We start from the raw sequence: 20,702 nt of genomic DNA on the forward strand, positions 1-20,702 counted from the left end.
TTAAAAACAAATACATGGAATTATCATTTATAATTCCACTGTCATAATGTCAATCTTTATATCAGTTTGTAACTGAAGACGATATCTTTGGTTTATTATTTTTTAACCACTCGTTACTTGTTTTACCTAATTAAGATTAATTATAGCGACATCTAGAAGTGCCCTCGTCAAAACAAGCTAATCTTATTTATTATTTTTAACTAGCGGACGCGTGCAGCTTCGCTTGCTTATTTATGGGTGAATTCTAATAAACCAAGAAACACATGTTCAATGAAATATTTTTAAGAGTCTAAATTTCAAATTTAATAAAAATCGGTCGCGATTTAATTTTTTTTTCATATAAACTTTCAACCCCTTATTTGCACCCTTAGGGGGTGAATTCTAAAAAACTATGAAACACCTATTTAATAACATATTTTTAAGAGTCTGAAGTTCAAATTTTATAAATATCGGTGCCGATTTAAAAAAAAACAATTTTTAAATTTACTATTTCGTTAGGCTGAATGTTATATAGTTTTCGCTTAATAATTCTTAAATAAATGAAAGAAAATGACAATTAAGGTGGTTGTTAGATGAAGTTCTAAATTTAAATGTGTTACGACGCCATTACGCGTCCTTCCGCCATCTTAGTCCGTGTGTAAAATAACATTGTTATTCAACACAATAATTCATTTTTGTCTACAACTTGGTTTATTTAATTGTAAAGATATTAACAATGTTTTACGATATTAGGGTAATGAATAGCGACAGGATGGGGGCTGTCTGGCGAGCAGCACACGGCCTGGACGGCAATACGACTGATGTAAACCTCCAGAGAGTCTGGTATGTTTTTTAATTTCACGCTGAATCCCGCTTTGCATCTTTACCAGGATGAGGAAATGAAAATATCAAATATTTCATTTCTTCGAGTAGGAATCGAACCCACATCCTTCGGAGGTTTGTGACCCTGCACCACGACGATACTTAGATCAATTTGTTAGAGTTTATATAAATTACATATAATTGTATAGACATTATTTTGTATACTTGTGTATTTTAAAATATCGTTTTTTAACTTTTGTTAGCGCACACATATCTAAATGGACTACGGACTACGGAGACCACACCCGGCCGCACCTGTCGCTGCGGGCTGCGTCTGTGCTGGTGAACGGTGCTGCTAGAGTGCTGGACAAAGAATTAGACAATCTACTTGAAGGTAAATAAACTTTTTAAATATAATGCTTATGAAGCCAAAATTAGCCTTTTTGCAAAATTGAATATAGTATCAAGAAACTCCGTTATTACATGGCTTCAACGTTACGCTATATCTAACCAGAACGAAGAAAGAAAGATTTTTCGTAAATAAATAAAATATTTCTTAAATAAAAGATTATAAACTTTCTTAAAAAGATTATAAATATTTAAATAAAAGTGGAAATCGAGCCTACATGAATTTACAATCAGCAATCCTATAATCTCTATAACATTGTATTCCCTCCCTCTGGTAATGAAAGCTGAGGCAGCACGCAATCCCTTATGAATTCGGTGGGAAGTGGGGAACGGAACGTATCAACACTAGGTTTAGAGGTTCCCTTTGCCTAGCCTAGTATGTGCAGGATTCAAATGCATTCTGAAACTTAAATATTTATCTACGCCTACCTCACAAATGCGCTTTGCGCGAACTTGTAATAATACATATCAATTTTCTTAGATTGTGCTAAATTGGACTCAAAAATGTCCGAGGGGCGAGAGAAAAAGTCAATTAATTCTTCTACAGGTAAAAATAAGTTTAAATATTTTTTCATCTTTACGCTTTTACCACATTTTAAGAAACCTAAAAGAAGAAAAACAAGAAGTTCTTTTTTTCGTTTGTTGTGTCTTTCAGAGTGGGGAATTTAAATAATTAATTCTCTCGTGCGTGATTCGAACTCACAACCACCAATGTCACGACTAGCCTCTACAAATTTGTTATTAACATAAAACTGTAACTGATAGTAATTACATTAAATAAACACAGACGTTTATTTGTATGTAATATTTTCTTTCACAGGTAGAAGAAAAAAATCTAGAGGTACTGATACTGCGAGTTCTCGGAACCGTCAACGGACGCCATCACCTGAAAGTGATGGAAATGATGTAAGAAATAAAGAAAATATTTGTATATTAGTTTTTTAAACAGCTATTTAAAGTTTTTTTTTAACAATGAGAACCTAGTGCGAACTTAGTGACTTCGTAAGGAACTGCGTTTTTATTTTTCCCAAATGCATGCGAACTTAAGGTTTTCTTTTCAGAACAATGCAACTTTCAACGCACTTTCTCTATCAGAGCGAGAAAAGAAATAAGTTAAATATAATTATTCCTTCAACAAGTTTGAACCCACAATCATTCCATGTTTAATGAGTAAAAATATAAAAGCTCATATTATCTTTTTCCTATTGAGGAAAAGAACTAGCTTAATTATCTTTATTTTTGACGAGGCAAATCCCTCAATCCCTCTAGAATTCGGCGGAAAGTGAGGAACGGAAGAGTCTTAATAGATGGAGTAATGGAGTGTCTTAACACTTTGTTCCCAGGTACTCTCTGGCTACCCCGCATTGTGCGGGATATAGCATGAAGCTAAATAAAATAACATTATTTTACAATATACATACCTATATCATTTTTTTCCCCTTGATGTGTGGATAAGACTAAAAATTGTTTTCTTTTCAGTCAACTTCCAACTCAAGACGACTTGATGACGGCGTGACGGACGACGTGTTGCCGTGATTTGATTTATTTATTATACATAATATAATAAATAATATAATTAACTATATATAATATAATAAATAAATAATAATAATATAATATAATTAATTATATATAATATAATAAATAAATCATATGTGTAATAAATAAATGCCTAATTGATTTCTATTTACATATATATGTGTACAGAAGTGCCACAGTTTTTTTTTTTTTAGTTGATACGTATATATATTAAAATTGCTGTTTTGAAAAATAAATTATATATATAAATTTTCTTTTTTTCTATTTATTTTCTTTAATTTTCCTTTATCTGATGTTTCTAATATAAGGAGAAAATGGAGACAATGGATCATTTAAACTGTAAGGACTGTATCTTTGTAAATAAGACTAACATTTGCCTGTGGTTTCGTCTGCATTAAGATGACTTTTGTATTAATCACAACATATTCAAAATGCCTAAATAAGTTATACCTTAGTACAGTAAGTTACTTTGAGATGATTATGTATAGGCTATAGCTTTCTCCGATAAATGGACTATTTAGCACAAAACGTTTTTTCCACTCTAAATTAGTATCTATATTAGCACATCAACCAAACAAACTCTTCAGTTACATAATTCTATAGTACGAATAGACTAGCTACACTGATCATACAGGTATACTTTTATTATTGACTAGCAGACCCGCGACCTTCGTATCGCCTAATAGTCGATTTTTTTTTTAATATGTATTCTGCTATTAGCGACACCGGGTCAGCTAGTAAGATAAAAAAATAAAAACTTAAATCATTTTTTATTCTTAAAAATGATAATAAAAATAACAATTTCTGATATCTTATTATGATGCCTACTTATTATATTTTATTTTATTTTTACTTATTCTAAATTCAGTTTCATTTTCATTGTAATAGTTTATGGTACACGTTATTTATTTTTTTTATCTGGCGCGTAAACAAACAGAGCAGATGGTTTTCCAATACGGGAACAGGCAACATACAACAGAACATGCGAGAAACATGAGTTTTCTATATTAATACCACAAACACTTAACAATTGCGCCTGGGATTTGTTTATAGTCATTGCGAAAGTAAGCCGTACTGGAAACTGTAGTCTTTTCAGCTCGGATGGTATGTCAGTCGAAATCATTGGGATGCGGGGTATCAAAACGTCTTCTCCTTTATACTTTCCTTTCAATATGATTGCTTCTATTACGTTATTTATTATTTTTTTATCGCTAATCGTGTGCCGTTACAAAGTTTCAGTTGGTTAATATTTCACAACATTATAACTACACATTCAAGCTTTAATTGAAGGTTGTGAGGCGGCAATCCTGGCAAATCAAGTGAATTTAAAAATTCCGGTGGATAGTTCACGACATCATCTTCATTAGTTGCCGTATCAACTGGGTTATTTTGCCAGGAATGCCATCTTGAAAATTTATATTTAATTCATTTACATCAGTGTATTTGCCAGCCAGTAAAGCTCTTTCGCTCAACCAATTATGGAATAAATAATCAGCAACATTTCAGCAACATTTGGAAGCACTTTAGGAATGAGTTCATCTTTGGATTACGTTAACTGACAAAAACAATCAGGAAAGGTGATGCAGCCAGTCAGCGCATATATAGGAAGTTTTCCATTACCAATATCAATGAGTTGTTTAGAGAATATGTCTACAGATTGATCATTTTGCAACATGACACGCATATTCTTGCTTAAATGTAATACCTTGACATGTTTCCACAATTTCAGTGAAACGTTTAAGTTTCGACAACATGAATTCAGTTCATCAGCTTGCATTGAACGTGGAACCACTAGCAATCCTCCTCCTTATAATAAAATCATTGCGCCACCAAATTGATTGGTAAACTGAGTTTTTACAATAACATTACAATATTGGCAAGCTGAGTTCATAGGTCCAATAGCAACACAGCTGTAGGCACTGCTGGCATCAATTGATATATCGTAACAAAAAGCAGCTCGATTCAAATTTGCACCATTATCAGTCAACTATCGTGCTCACGTTCATTGCAATCTTCACGTTCTGGGCAGTACGATTAGATTCTTTTGCCTAAATTTGTCCACTACCTTATAGAAGGCATATTTACAAATATACAACACTTTATTAATATTATAAAAATTTGTGATTTTTAGATGTAATAATATAGATGCACAATGAGACGTTTACATTTCAAGTGACATCTTACCATAGAAATATTTACAGATATTGACATTAATAGACTGAGATCCCAGGGCCCCAGCCCTACATAATTTTAGCAAAGCTGAAATTTTGAGGATCGATAGTCTAATATGTACTTAAGACTGTATGCATACTCTCTAACTTAAAAAACTTTCAGAGGTAGTGCCAACTTAAAACACACTTCCAGTTGCGTTAAAGTAGAAAGTCTCTTTTTTTCATTTATTTATGTACCACACAAGAAAGAAAGTACAGAAAACTTACGACAACAGAAAAAATGTGTACAATGTATAACTTATCTCTAATAGAGATCTCTACCAGAAACCCTTGAATGTAGGGGATGTTAAAAGAAATGATTCGGGTGCGGTATTTTAATATAATGTTAATAATAATAATAATAAACTTACATACAAATATACATAATATTAATCAATATTACTATACCTACATAAATATATAAAATGACATAAAAGAGTTGAAACAGACAAAGAAAATTAATAAAAAAAAGACAAAGCGACTACTAAAGATTCTAATTGAGATTAAGAAATGTTGTTTTAATTTGATTTTAATAGTATTTAGAAATGGATTGCCCGACAGTATAGAGTTAGGTAGTGAGTTCCATAAGCGCACTGCTTGAACTGTGAAGGATTTTTCATAGAAAGAGGTATTAAATATAGGGCACTCAAGCTTTCTTAGAGTTACATATGTGCGTACATGTCTTTCACTTGGAAGTATCAATTGAAAACGCTCCCTTAAGTAAGGAAGAGAATTTTTATATATGTTTTAAAGGAAAAAAATGTATATTTCACATTCTTTCACGTGGACCTTTACTTCTGCCAGATGTCATAAAGGTTTTTTTAAAATTGGGGCAAATTACATTAAAGTAAATTTAAAATTTAAAAAATATTATTTACGGACTATTTCAAGACCTTTCTAGCCCCAGACCCTAAGCAACCAGATCATTTCGATGGCTTTATCATTTTCCCAGAAAGAGATATACCGTTATTTTTCTCTACCTCTGAAAGGATCCCATTTTCAAGTTAGTGAGTAAGCATACTGTCTTAACTACATGTAAGACTAATAGTCCTCAAAATTTCACCTTTGCTAAAATGACGTCAGTCTGGCAACTCTGGGTTCTTGGGCTATAATATTTATACGATACTAACGTCACTCAATTGTTTTGCCTTCCAGGAATCCAGCTACTAACATTTAAACTTTATAGTAGGGTATTAAAGTCCAAATTGACTTTTAAGTAGATATTAATACGAATCTTTTGTATGGGAATATAGAAAAGTCATGTTTTTGGACCTTTTCTGGTATTTTTTTATTTTTTCTGTCCGTTAGAACCATCCTCGTACTTCAAGGAATATTATAAAAAAAGAATTAGCGAAATCGGTTCAGCTGCTCTCGAGATTTGCGCTTAGCAACACATTCAGCGATTAATTTTTATAAAAAAGAAGATATTTCGTATATTTTATTGATATTATAAAATTACTTTTGCCTCGTTCCAGAGTGAGGTAATGAAAATATTAAATATTTCATTTCTTCAAGTAAGAATCGAACTCAGAACCTATCGTGTTTATAGTCCCGTGCTTGTGCCACTGCGCCACAACGGGCCTCAAAATTATAAGAATGTCATTTTATTTATCTGTGATACACATATAAGTTACCGATTTATGGATTTTCTTTTTAAATTTTATTTAATTTGTATATATTTATTAAAAATATTTACTTAAATTTATATTATTTAGTGTTGAACCATTTTAAATAATAATTATGGTATTACGTAAACGTCAAAACAAATGTTTATTACGTAGAATAATTTATTTTAAGACGACTGACGAATTAAATGTTATAAAGTTTAGCTGGGTGACTGGGGTTCTACATTAGATCCATTTTTTTATGTCAACAGAAAATGCTCATCACGCTGAATAACTTTTCCTAAAGCATTGTATTGATATCTCTTATAGATTAGGCGGGCTGCTAGGGTCTCGCATTAGGTATTCGGACTATCAAAATAAATTATAGCCTATATGTTGCCGAAGACTAATAGCTATGTAACAAAATAAGTTTTATTTAAATGTCCAGTAGTTTTTGAGTTAAAGAGCCACAACAGACAGACAGACAGACAAGAATTCCAAAAATCATATTTTTACCTTCTATTGGTTGTATTGAAGTGTCCCCCTGAAGTGTTTTTTTTAGTTTATATTCAATGTACAGATTTTACCCCCGTTACAGTTTTATTATATATATATATATATATATATATTATAATTTTGTGTCTAGTGTACTTGATAATGAAATATTGGACTGGTTCTATTTATTAAAATAAATTTTCTAAATGATTAAATACTGAATTTTTGGTTACAAAATTGGATAGTCTATATCCTTTATCCTCGTAAGTGTTTAAGATGACAAGTATAGTAAAATAATATATAAATAAAAGTAGTTAAACAAACATACCATTACTTAACCTTTTCTGGTTGAAAAATAGAAACTGGCAGTAAATCGTTCCACTAAAAATTATGTAGAGACATACATTATAATTTAATTATTTAAAAAATATATCATACAAGCCAAATACTGGGGTAATTAAATAAAAAAAAATCAGGTTCACGCTGTATCCTGCACACAGAAGGAACCTAGTGTAAGGAACCTAATTTCAAGGCAGTTATATTTTGACTTCTAATATTAATGCTTTTACCAGACTAAACCGTATTCAGATAAAATCATCCATACAAAAATCTCAGTATGGACCACCGTTACAAGTAAGAAATGCTTCACCCAATTAGCGTCTACGATGCGGGCGCTATTTAATTGTGAAAAGCCCTCGTATCCGCTCCTTTAATGAAGTGCTCTCGAGAACTTTTTTACGTTAGAGATCTTTGACTTTATTTATTGTAAAATATCGTTTAACGGAGTTTAAGCAAAAGCTCGTTGTGGAACTGGCCAATTTCAAGTATAAATAGACATACTATTTTTTGTTTTGATAAATTATGTGTGTTAATTTTTAGATTTTTATTAGATTTTTTTATTAGATTTTTAATAAATAAAGATAACGTAAAATAATAATATTATTTTATTATAAGAAAATGACAAACAAGTTATAAAGATGAAAATTATATTATCTTATAACTGTGTCGTATATAAACCATCTTCACGTTGTATCACGCACACAGCAGAGTAGGCAGAGGGAACCTAGTGTTATGACACTCCGTTCCGCACTTTCTGCCTAATTCTGGAGTCAGTAACATCCTTATGCCGCACCATGGTGGCCTCATATAAAAATTATTTTTCATAATTTGTTTTCTATCCACGCCTTAACTTCGTTAACATTTCATTATTAATATGACGATTTTTAATTATGATATTACGAAATATACGCTATTTTTAATTAAAATATTACTTCATTTATTTAGGTTGATAACGAACAAAATATTTTTCACTATTAACCACCGATATAAAATGTAGTTCCAGATCCTAAGACCCAAAAAAATCTCTATCCTAGGCCTAGTCTTGTTCTAGTACTGGTTTTATTCACGAACATATTTCCAGAGAGTCATTTAATCAATTAAGATTTAAAATGGTCAATGGTCATGGTGCAGTGGAACAGCACCTGATTGTAAACGCGATGATTGTGTGTTCGATTCCCTCTCGGGGAAATCAATCATTTTAATTTCACATTTTAATTTAAGTTGAGGCTGTCTTGGGGCATAAGTGTGCGTCTGTAAGCGCGAAGGTTGTAGGCTCAATTCCCATTCGGGGCAACGAAATATTTAACATTTTCTCTGGTAACGAGGCAAAGCGTGGCGTTAGGTTCCTCCACTCAATCCGCAACGCCTGTGTCTTTCCACTAGCTTTCCAGGTCCCCTCTGCCTATCCTGCTATGTGCGGGATATAGCATGACAAACAAAAAAAAATAAGACAACTCACTCAACACACATCTTGACACAAGGTCCATTATTCCATGTAGGTATAGAATTAAATCTTTTATATTAATAAACTACCTAAATGTATTTATTGTGGAGCTCCCAATCAAGTTGAATTCCCATAGTAAGTGTGAACTTTAGTAAATTACTTATGTTATACAACTCTTGGAGTATCAATATAGTATTAACTTATTGTTAGCTTAATTTTTAGTACAATAGGACAGTAGATATTATCCATCCATACCTCCATTTTTTTTTTACCTATATTATAAATTTGAAAGTAACTCTGTCTGTCTGTCTGTCTTTTGCGCAATCAGGGCCAAACCGCTAATTTAATTGTGATAAAATACTCATATAGTATAGATACTCATATATATAGAGATACTTGAGGGCCTCGTGATGAACACAGGATCCTTTTTTTTTCTCATATTTGTAATATTTTCGATATATAATATGTATTAAAATACTTATTAATTTGACAAATGCAATTTATTCCGCCACGTTAATAACAACCGTCGCTAAGCGACCATTGCTAAGCAACGATTTGCAAAGTTTGTTGTTATAAAATGTCATCCAAAATAAGCTTGCTTAACGCATCTCTCTCTCTCTATATTTAATAAATATTCGTATAGTTCAAGCTATATACTACATTATATTATTTACCAATAATTGTTCTATGAATGTAAAAATATAGTACATTTTCAAATTTTTGTGAAAAGCCAAATTTGTTTTTTTTTCTCCTCATGGTATTTAATAACAGTAAAATAAAATATCACCAGCATATAAACCGTTGGTGATATTTCAGTATATTAGCTTTAAAAAAGCTGTTACAGGGCTAACATTAAATACCTGGTCTGACGCAATGCGGCACAGCACCTAATAAGAGAGGAATATGCGATTGATCTGAATAATAAAGTACACCTAGCACTATATTTACTGCTAATAGCTTTAGACAAACTGTTAGTATGTGTTCAAAAAAATTGCTTTATGAATATTGAACTGTTATTTGTTTTTAGTGTGCCATTCCGGGGGCCAGATCATGAAATTTGGCACAGACACAGCCCACATTCCTAAAAGGGACGAACGCTGTAAATTTTTAGTTTTTACTTTTATTTAAAGTGTAAAAGTCGATGTGATGATGCTACTATTTATTAGTGAAAAAATTGGTATATATAACTATTGAATAAATACCATTTAATATGCTATTGCTTAAAATATAAATAGCAAAATATTTAGAGTTTCAAATATTCCGACTTAATACTTCAAATTTTCCAATATAAGAGTTTCTAATATAAGATGTAGAAACTGCTTTCAGTGGAAAATCAGCTCTTTGTGATGTTGGATCGCCGTGAAATCTGCACATTATGCGGTCAAGAACGACCAACTTTATTTTCTAGCCTTTCTTTGAGATCGAAAGCATGCATGCGATTTCCATCAAATTCTACAAATTTCTTGAAATTTTCTCGATTCATCGGTGAGCCGATCGCATTTTCTGCATATTGCCACCTACTTATTTGCCTGCTACTGAGAATAGTGCAAGGCTTATTTACTTCTAAAGCGTTTGGAAAATAAAAGCACATCTCTTTCGCGTCAATTAGCTTCGACACGCTTATCGTCTTTTTTGACGGCATTTCTTTAAATATTTTTAATATCAATATCTCTTAATTCATAGCTCTTTTTTATATTATCATGATATTTCCAAAAATATATTTATAAGCATATATCTATATATATGATGTAAAATCAAAATCCCAAGCAACTAGATGCATCAAAGAGATTTGTTTCGAAATCCGTATCTTGATCGCAAATTCATATTAATATGCATGATATGACATTTCTTTGTAAGTTGGGAGGAGTTCTTCGTTTGATACGACTATATGATCTGAGGGAAGATGGGGGAAGGTGTGGCTGGGGTGCGATCGATATTGCAGGGCGCAGGCGCGGGCTGGGACCGTGGGGGAAGTCGGAAAGCGTGTTAGTCCGCCAACAGGCAGACACAGTGAGCGGCTGGTCCGCTCGCGGCGGAAATATGATCTCGAAACGACCGCGTCACTTGCGCAATGCCGCGCTCATCTTGGTGTTCACGATGACTTGCCTGCCGCACGCAGAGCACGCCGCGTAAGTAATAGCTTTATAGCAGCGATTGCACTGGATTTTTGACTTTATATTTTTTTTAATTTTTTTTTTATTTCGGTTCAATTATGTTATTTATTTATTGTATATTTTTTTGTTTTGTGGTCCCGTAAGTGTAATTGCTTGTGTATATTATATTATATAAAAGTTGATATTTAAAAATGTATATTTTATTATATTATATTTTTTTGATTAATCTTATGTTATTATTTGTTTTTTTTTTATTTTTATTTTATGCTAAGAGTGTGCGTGAAACGCAAACTGTCTGAATATATTTTTTTACTTACTAAGTAAAACGTTTCTTTGTGATAATTTACTTTATTTTATTATATTTTTATATAAAAGTATCTTGGCTTACTATTTATATTTTTTAAGATCAAACGTCGCAATTATAGAAACATCATTCTTTGGATCTAAGCTTTGTGGTGTATGATTTCAGCATTTAATTCTATCACAATATATGTATATCTACACTTTTGTTGGGTCTCTATATTCTTGCATTGGAAATTCGTACAGACATGTTTCACATTTAAAATATAGAAGGAATACATATAATCATCGCGAAGTCAGCATCAGTTTTTAAAACAATCGAAAACTATTTAAATAAAGCTTATATAATTGCATATTTACAGAAACATAAATAATTAAATATACAAAATGATATCTACCTATAGCAAAACTACATTGTTTTTATAATAAATAATTAAACAAAACTGTCATAAAATATTATTTCTTTTATTAAAATACATATGAATAAAATAACTTCAATTCCAATTAAAAATAATCATGGCATAGATGGACATTATCGACGTTACGGTGATTAAGCATTTATATATTTAACTAAAATAAAAATATTTTTGCCATACAAACAGAAAAATAATAACTAATCCAAATGAAAATATATAAATCAGTTATAGTGTTGGAGTGTGCTCATAAAATAAAAAAAAAAAGAATTGTTTACAAAAAAAAATTCCAACTCTACTTATTACATTGAGCAATAGAGTAAGAGTTAGATTTTTTTAGTTCAGATTACATCTATGTTACAAAAGATTCTTCTTCTTCTTATGTGCCTTTTCCCTTTATTTGGGGTTGGACCTCCTCGCTTTCGGGTACCAAGTCAGACGATCTTGGGTTGTCTTTAAATCTCATTTTGCCCGCTCCAGATCTTTGGTGACGGTTATCCACTACCTGGCCTGTGGTCTTCCTCTACCTTTTTTTAAGTCCAAGATTGCCAGGGAGAGTTTTTGCGGTTTTTATCAAGCTTTCGTAAGAATACACCATAAATAAAACTACAAGTATATTGTTTCATACCTTTAATAATAATAATGAAATAGTAAGCCAATTAAGAATATATAAGATGTATGGCACTCATGAAAATATTCTGACAAGTTCAAGGTTACCTTTGTACAAACTGATTTTATAAAACTACAACGAACAATAGAATGTGTCTTCATTCTCATATTCAAAAGAAATTAATATAGCGTTATTAGACACGTTTCCGTAGATTCATAAGAAATATTATTAAAAATTATATTTTATTGAATACGACATTATCGTACGCTTAAGAATAGTTCAATTTTTTTAGCTTCAAGCTGTACTTCGCATATAGTAGGGTAAGTAAAGGGAATTTAGTGATAAGACATTTCGCTTCCCACTTTCTGCCCAAACTTCGAGATATCACGTGGGAAACGTAGCTTAACGCGGTGCTTTGTCTTCTTACTAGATCGAGGAAATTATTAATTCCTCCCAGTGAGATTCGAATCCACATAGTTTAAACGCAAAACTTTTAAAAGTTTTAAATATTAAAAAGTTGAATTTTATGCAAAGAAGCATTAAAATGCTATGAGAGTTGTAATCATTCATGCGTGGCTCGAGTCGCAGGACGCTTGAGAATTTTTTAAACTCACTAAGTTAAATATTTGTCATTGTGAAATACTTACTAGAACTTTTAATAAATGTGTTTATAAAAATGTATGATATATGTAAATATAAAAAAAAGAGGAAACTACTGTAAAATGACAAAAAGAGAGAAGAATGAGCGACAATTGACAGGAAATTCAACAGTAAATATCGTTGATGTTTTGCTGACCAACACGAATATTGCATGGATGAAACAAGTAATTATACAGGGTGGAAGAGGCAGCGCTTCTTTTACTGAAACTGTATATAGGGTAAAATATTTCAAACCCAAAATAAAAAAAAAATCAAGGTACCTCAACGGTTTGGACGTAGGATTTTTTTTACATTTCACGATTTTTATCCATACCTGTATTTCGTGTCACGCACACTTACGTATGCGACGTTGCCGCTTTGACAGGTAAGTGTGTGCGTGCCTATATTATACTTTACAAATGGCGTTTTATTTTAAAACGATAATTTTATTATTTGTTTTGTTTGAAAAAAAAAACTTTTTCATTTTTGAGAATATTTTTTTTTCCGAATTATATTAGGCTTTTATAGAGTAGTTATAACTGTGGTTTCATTTAAAGTGGCGCTGACAATTCCACCCTGTATATGAAAATATTTTAAAAAACTCATCTGTCAAGGGTTCTTTACCAATTTCGAAATTGTATGTCCATGGGAAGTTAACAAGCTAAAGTTGAGTAAAATGAAGTCCAAACCATAAGATTGTAATATTTTTTTTTATATGAAATACCTATAAATTGACATTTTTCGTATATTTCTGTTGAAAGTTCTCATTTTGTATCAAATTTCATAATATAATTATGATCCACGCAAAATACTCTACAGGTTAATATCGCAGAAATTTTATAATAGATGAATTATATGGACAACAAAGTGATCCTGTTTTCTTTTAAGTTACGGAACCCTAAAAATGCACAATAATTAGGGGTACTTACCGAGCATGAATAACAACAGTTCGCAAATTTTATTACTAAAATATTTCAATAAATACAAAATACGCAATCTAAATTTTACCAAACTGCAACACACGTGCTTCTTGGAATAACAAGTGCTTGGAATAACTTCTTTGCAAGTGCGGTAAGAGCAGGTACCTGAAAATTTAAAGTAGAGTTTTTGTCACAGTTACATATTTCTATTATAGCCAGATAATATTAGCAATTAAGATTTTTTACTGATTTTTAATTAATTAATTAAATTATTTATTTAAATCTAGTTCAATCTAGAGTAAAATAGGCAAAAAGTAATTGATAGGTGATTAAACAATAAATATTTATAATCCGTCATTTTATATTATTTAAAGGTAAGATCAACCTTTGATATTTAAATAAGCAATATTAATCTTTTAGTAAGCGTTATTGGAAATTCGCTAATTTGTTACTCTTGAACTAATGAGTACAAAATAAACAAATTTTATTTTATGATTCAATCATAAAATTTAACACTACAGTTCTGATCTTTATTACTATGTAGTAAAGCGTAATTTGTTTTCACTAGCCAGTCGATCACGCGTTTTCCAGAAGGCTAGATTTTATTTATTATAAGGCAATATAATTAATTTTGGCTATTAATTATATCCGCATTGTTAGTATTATTAAAATTGGTTATGTGAATTCATTTGAAATTTCAAAATTAAATTTGCTTAAAACTTATCGTAGCTGCCGGACTGTGTCTAGTTTTAGAAATGATCATTGAAGATTCGATTCCTACTTAGGAATTTCTTGTATTTCCCGCTCAGCTAATATAAATTAAAGGCGTTTGCCTCCACCGTTCATCAAGTAACAAACCAATATATATATATATATATATATATACATATACAGTCCTATATATATATATATATATATTGGACTGCGTGCAGCGGTTGCAATTAATTATTGCATAGTTGAAAAAGGAATAGAAAAAAAGACAGAAATTTTACAAAATATATTTTGCAAACATAGGCTGACATTGAAATTATAGTTTATAATTACCAAAATAATATTTAATTTTCATGTATAATGACGCCATCATGACTTAGTGTATCTGTGCATACGATACATATAGGTTCGATGCCTATTCAGGAGCCTATTTCCGATTTAGATAAATATTATATAATGTCTATTTCCTTATCTAACTCACTTCATTTTCCTTTCTGGCGACTTCTTAGGTCGATTATTTATGTACATAAAGCAACACACACAACTATTAATGAAACGAATGGAAAGCTATTAGCTGCATGTATTCTCAATTGCGTCATGCCCTTGAAATATCTTGAACTTGAAGTATTTTGCATATAAAAATATTATAGAGGCACTGAAATTGAATAATTTTTAAATAAAACTATTTAACCGGATTAAGCGTGTAAAAGTAGTATGTACATCTTTGGAAACCGTTTGTGACTGGCTTATCATACGTCGGATAAACAAAGATAAGCATCGGTGATGAGATGAAGGAACACATCTCCAATATCAAGAATTGGCATTACATCAGGTTAAATCCCAAATCCTCGCTAAGGTTAACAGATATATTCACCGAATGATCCACAAGGCTATTGAAATATAAAAACTTCCTTATTTCAATAGAGAAGGCCTGGAACCCACTCATAAAAACTTTGAAGTCCCAAACCACCAGAGACCACTATACCAGAGAGCAAGATACAGTCAGCTCATTAAATTGCTAGAATCCTGTGTAGTACGAGAGGCAGTTAGGAAATCGTTAGTTTAAGATAATTATTATGTTAACTAACAGGCGAATGTCACCTCAGTCTACCCATGCCCACGGAATACTGCAGTGTTCGAAACGTGGGGTTTCCAAAAATGTATAAAACTAAATATATGTGATTAATCCGGTTAAATCGTTGTATTTAATCAAAGATCTATTAATTATGAAATTAATGTTTTTTATAAGTTATTTACCAAAAAAGTTCTAAAAAATATAATATTTGATTTCATCTCGCCTTGTATAGGCCTTTGAACAACGCTGTAGTGTGAAAGTAAGCCGCTTAAGTTGGATCTATTAGAAATGTATAAAACATTTTTATTCAGATATTCGATGTAAATAAATAGGTATAAATTCGAGATAGTTTAATCGCTGTATACAAACAAATTGATTATTATGTTTTACTATTTATTTATGTGTTATTTTATATTGCTATTACTATGTATGCCATAAAGAGTTTTATCTATCTTTCTGTCTATCTATCTATCTATTATGATGATTACAATAACAAATTCATATTTCAAATCAGCTTAATCAACAGAAATTCTGTCTCGACGGTAAATGAATATCATCAAGTGCTAAAGCTTCTACCAACTCTACCTTAACTTCAACCTACTGATATATGGTAGAAACCGGCGTTGTGACCCCTAAAAAATCCCTTGTTTTGACGCTCTTGAGTTAGAATTACTATTTTTACACAAAATATCTTTAGCAATGCTAAGTCAGGCTGAGGTGCATATGCACATGCAATATTAATAGCAGGTGCATAGACTTAATACAATTATTCAAATATTATATTATATAGTATTTCGATTTCATCTATTTACACAATTATTTTCTATTTATAACATTATCGGGTACACAAAGGACGTAATATTTAAAAATTAAGAAGATCATACATATTTCACTTGTCATGATTTAATGGCCAACTCGTGTGCTAGTCGCTTCGTACCTGGCTTCCTGCGCGGCTTACTTAGAATTGTAAATTGATGCGAGATTGTTACTGTCGAATTGAGTGTACATATTCTATTAGACACAAATAGTGGAGACTACAACCATATATTTAACATAGGCTGTGGATATATTTATATAAAAAAATATATGAAGATAATAAAGCTTTCTTTGAACAGAATTTGGCGGAAAATGGGGAATGGAGTGTCTTAGTTAGGATTCTCTCTGCTTTGCCTGCCTCTGCCTTGTGCGGGCTTTTCATATTAAGTTTATATTTGTATGGCAACATTTTACAATTAATATTTCAAATATCTGCTTCGAGTTTTATTGTTCTCTTCTTTCTAATCTTGCTTTTCTTCATAAATTTGTAAATATTTGATGACGTTTTAGTGCAATAATTCTCTTTAGTTTACAGTACCTAGTTGACTAGTTTAAAAACCCAATGTTAAAAACGTCAAAGAGTCTTTACCCCGTTAGCCGGTCAGTAATTTTTAATCAAACTCAGGGTTTTAAGTGAAAGCGGAAATAAAGATTACGGCCTTTAGCAGTTTTTTTAGTAAGCTTAGTAGTTAACCCTAAAATACATACATTATGTATCATTACGAGGCCAGTTGTGGCGCAGGGGCGCTAAGTTTGACTTTAAACGTGACAGGTTGTGGATTTGATTCCCACTCCAAGGACAAAATATATTGTATATTTCATATCTTCGCATCCTCCCAGTACTCACCTATGGTGTCCAGACTTGGTCTTTGACGAACTCACAGAAGTCCGGCCTCAAGGTTTGCCAACGTGCGATGGAGCGCAGTATTTTAGGTGTCAAATTAAAGGATAAAACCCGAAACACCCAACTGCGCTCTCGCACAAAAATCGCTGACGTGGGCTTGAAAGCCGCTATGCTGAAATGGGACTGGGCCGGATACGTCTGCCGCATGCCTGAAGAGTCTTGGGCGAAATCATCTACCAGATGGATTCCAAGCTCTAAAAGGAGAATCGGCAGACCAAAACGGAGATGGCGGGACGAACTGGACCATTATAGGCCTGACTGGTGCTCAATAGCCCTAAATAGACCGGAATGGAAGAAGTGGAGAGAGGCGTTTGCCCAACAATGAGATGGTGTAGGCTAGGGAAAAAAAAAATCTTCGCTCCGGCTCTGCTGTCGAGGTAAAGCGCGGCCTTGAGTTCCAATACTCAACACACAATGCCAGAATTCTATAACTTGGGAATTTGAGAAATCTTACTCCCAAAAAATATTTATCGAAAAATTGTACATATTTATTTAAATATTAATAAAAATACTTATTAAATGTCCAAATGAAGAACAATACGACGGCTGCACTACGGCTAGGTCACATCCCGCAAAGATTCTACATATTTAGTTATAACTAAACACCGCTCAGCTGTTTTATCGGCCCCCGAATCCGGGGTACGCGAGAGTGCCCGGAATTTGCCGAATTCACACGATTACGCTTGCGCAAAAGTGTTCCGTAGAAAGGGACAATGACTCTCGCTTTATTCCGTTATAGATAGCTACAATGGAGTAACAAAATTGTGGAATACGGTAGAACTGTGACATTAATATTTGAGCGAAATTCATTTATTATTTTGTAAATTAATTTTGTAAACTGATAAATTGAAATTAATATAAATTATGTGTTAATAGATTAATATAGATAGCTTAAATAAACAACCCTTATATTTAAGAGATCTTAGTAAAATTAGTATATATTTTGCTAGATTTAACATAAAAAAATATGCTTTAGTAGCCTTTGCTATAGCCAAATAGGTTACACTGCTACGGGTCAGTAAGTTTTGCACATGACTAATTCCTTAAGTAATACGAAATGTAAGGAATTTCTTGAAAAATATCTTTACCAATAAAACTCAATACAAATTGAAACAAGTGCATAGAAACTGAAACTAAAAGGCAGAAAATGTGGATCGTGCCAACTAAAAAAACGATACAAAATAGTGAACTAGCTAACCAAGGTGATTCAAAATAAAGTAACCGGCTCTTTATTATCAAATCGATCTTAAACTTAATTTAGTTCATGTAAACACATATACTCGTATATAACACATCAATCAATGAATCTCAGGTCTAAGAAAATATTTTTTTTTATCGAAAGCCCACTACTCATCAATATACTCACTCTTCTTCAAGAGTGATACAGTCATTCCAACGTTCTTCTCTTTTCGATACCCTTTGAAGCAACGATTTAGCAACTTCTTTAATCTCCAGATAAGCTTCATTCGAGTCAAATTTCTATGCCAGAAGCGTCTTTTCTTTTCATTCAAAAAGCCTGTAGTCGCTGGGGGCTAAACCTGGAAGGTACGGTGGGCGAGAGCGCAATTCAAAGCGTAATTTATCCAATTTATCCATTGTTTTCAACCACTTGTGATACGGTGCATTGTCTTGATGAAATGGATTTTTTCTTTTGCATGTGGGCCGTTTTTTATTTCTGCATTCAGTCAGTCAATAATACCACGAAATGTTAACTATTAATAATTTTAGGCGTTTTAAACACTTGAGGATCCTAAAACTACGTATACATTCGTGCAATTCGTATGCATATTCGTGCAAATCGACTATTAGGTCACTTTGGACAACTTTCACCGACTGTTATTTACTTAGTCTTTTTCGCCATTGTCAACTTCAAATTGTACTTACCGTTGACATTCGACTCGCATTTTACCGGTTTTTTATTTTTAGGTACAGAACCCTAAAAAATAACCGTATAATACATACATTTTATCGTTTACAATCGAAAACTTTAACAAGAGTTTTAATTGCTTTCCGATTTGTCTGTATACATCCAGTTTGTAACAATAGACATTTTAAGTAATGGAAGAGAAGTGGTTATTAATTTCGTTAGAGATATACATATTTTTTTATTAACCGACTTAACATAAGGATGTTTTTAGTTTAGCCTGTATGTATTGTATGTACGAGTATTTATTTTTGTCTGCGATATCTCGCGTGAGGATTTTTTTTTAATTTTAATATATAAATAAAATTGAAGTCGATAAAATTGTAAAAAGGTCACATATAATCACAAATGTATGAAAATAGCCATACCTACTACATATAATTGCTATATTGTAACTATTACGTGTAATTAGAGGCTGCTTGAGTGTCTATGTATATTCAAAAATATTATTTTAACTTCCCTGGTGTGGATCAAGCCAAGACTACACCAGCTAGCCAATACAAAATATAAGTGCACTAACTTCTACCTATCTGCTTTACAAGCAGAAAAATATATTTTTTATTTATAATAAAAAAAGAAATATATCTTGAAGTAATTTCTAATATAATCTTAATTAGTATACTGCTGTAATTTACCTTGACATCGTAAAAATTTGAAACAAAGAGTGCGTGCCACACTCGCATCAGTACTGAATTCGTGGTTATTTGAAAATCTGACTTGTTAAAACACCATTAACATATAAATTAGGCACTATAATGATTCCAGTTTCTATTATTGTTTCAGTAAAGATCTTGAATTAAACAGTTGCATTTCTAATAAAAATAAATTACTTTTTACATTTAACATAAAAATGTGAAAAAGACGAATCGAATATACCGTAGATTCTATTTTTCTAATGCATACGTTGTGTTTATAACAATAACTAAGTATAACATTTAAATAAATTATTATAGTGATTACTATTATACTTTATTTACATGGAAGCAATTTAAGAGGAAGAATTGTAGCAATTTTATTAATAAAATGATTTAAAATTATAACTAACTTGCTATGCTAACTAACACTTAACTTATCTTTACGCTGTATCCCTAGCGGGGTAGTCAGACAGCACGGAGCGCCAAACGCTACGGTCTCTACAAACCTCTTTCGCCTCTTCCACTGTTATCAACCTCTTCATACATGCCCTCCGGTCAGTCCTCATGCGTTTTACGTGACCTTCCTCTTAGCTTTCGAAGGTCAACGGAGGTCTCCCCCTAACTATCTAAATTTATGATGAAAGATTTACTTTGAACTGATATTACTTATAATCAAAATAAATATTTTTTTAACAAAAAGAAAAACCGACTTCTAACAGCGAACTAAAAAGTGAATAATAATTATACAAAGATTTTATAATTTTGAAGTCGGTGCCAAGTAGAACAAACAGGCTTAGTAAT

At 31.7% G+C, this 20,702-nt stretch overlaps 2 protein-coding genes across 3 annotated transcripts in view; both read left to right on the forward strand.

Moving 5' to 3' along the window:
- Window positions 1–192: 192 nt before the first annotated feature.
- Window positions 193–2,913, forward strand: LOC146527242 (uncharacterized). The gene is made up of 5 exons (XM_085206658.1): window positions 193–822; window positions 1,065–1,195; window positions 1,691–1,756; window positions 2,030–2,115; window positions 2,689–2,913. Exons 1-5 carry the CDS (start codon window positions 716–718, stop codon window positions 2,743–2,745), a joined length of 447 nt encoding a protein of 148 aa, XP_085062784.1. The 5' UTR covers window positions 193–715; the 3' UTR covers window positions 2,746–2,913.
- Window positions 2,914–10,846: 7,933 nt separating this feature from the next.
- Window positions 10,847–20,702, forward strand: part of LOC146527243 (gamma-aminobutyric acid receptor subunit beta-like) — a 43,995-nt gene continuing 34,139 nt past the window's right edge. For both annotated transcript variants that reach the window (XM_085205820.1, XM_085205821.1), the window contains exon 1: window positions 10,847–10,969. In XM_085205820.1, coding sequence (XP_085061946.1) covers window positions 10,881–10,969 — 89 coding nt within the window. In that variant the 5' untranslated portion in view covers window positions 10,847–10,880. The remainder of the gene's footprint in view (window positions 10,970–20,702) is intronic.

The sequence above is a fragment of the Heliconius melpomene genome, chromosome 21 (assembly GCF_056956725.1).
Source record: "Heliconius melpomene rosina isolate 202511_hmr_F chromosome 21, ASM5695672v1, whole genome shotgun sequence".
Classification (NCBI taxonomy): domain Eukaryota; kingdom Metazoa; phylum Arthropoda; class Insecta; order Lepidoptera; family Nymphalidae; genus Heliconius; species Heliconius melpomene.

What these genes read in the sequence shown, in the direction of transcription:
- LOC146527242 (XM_085206658.1), top strand. Translation starts at nt 716, where the DNA reads ATGTTTTACGATATTAGGGTAATGAATAGCGACAGGATGGGGGCTGTC. An exon ending in ATTAGACAATCTACTTGAAG is followed by an intron (nt 1,196 to 1,690) that starts GTAAATAAACTT and finishes CAATTTTCTTAG; the next exon opens with ATTGTGCTAAATTGGACTCA. An exon ending in GTCAATTAATTCTTCTACAG is followed by an intron (nt 1,757 to 2,029) that starts GTAAAAATAAGT and finishes TTTCTTTCACAG; the next exon opens with GTAGAAGAAAAAAATCTAGA.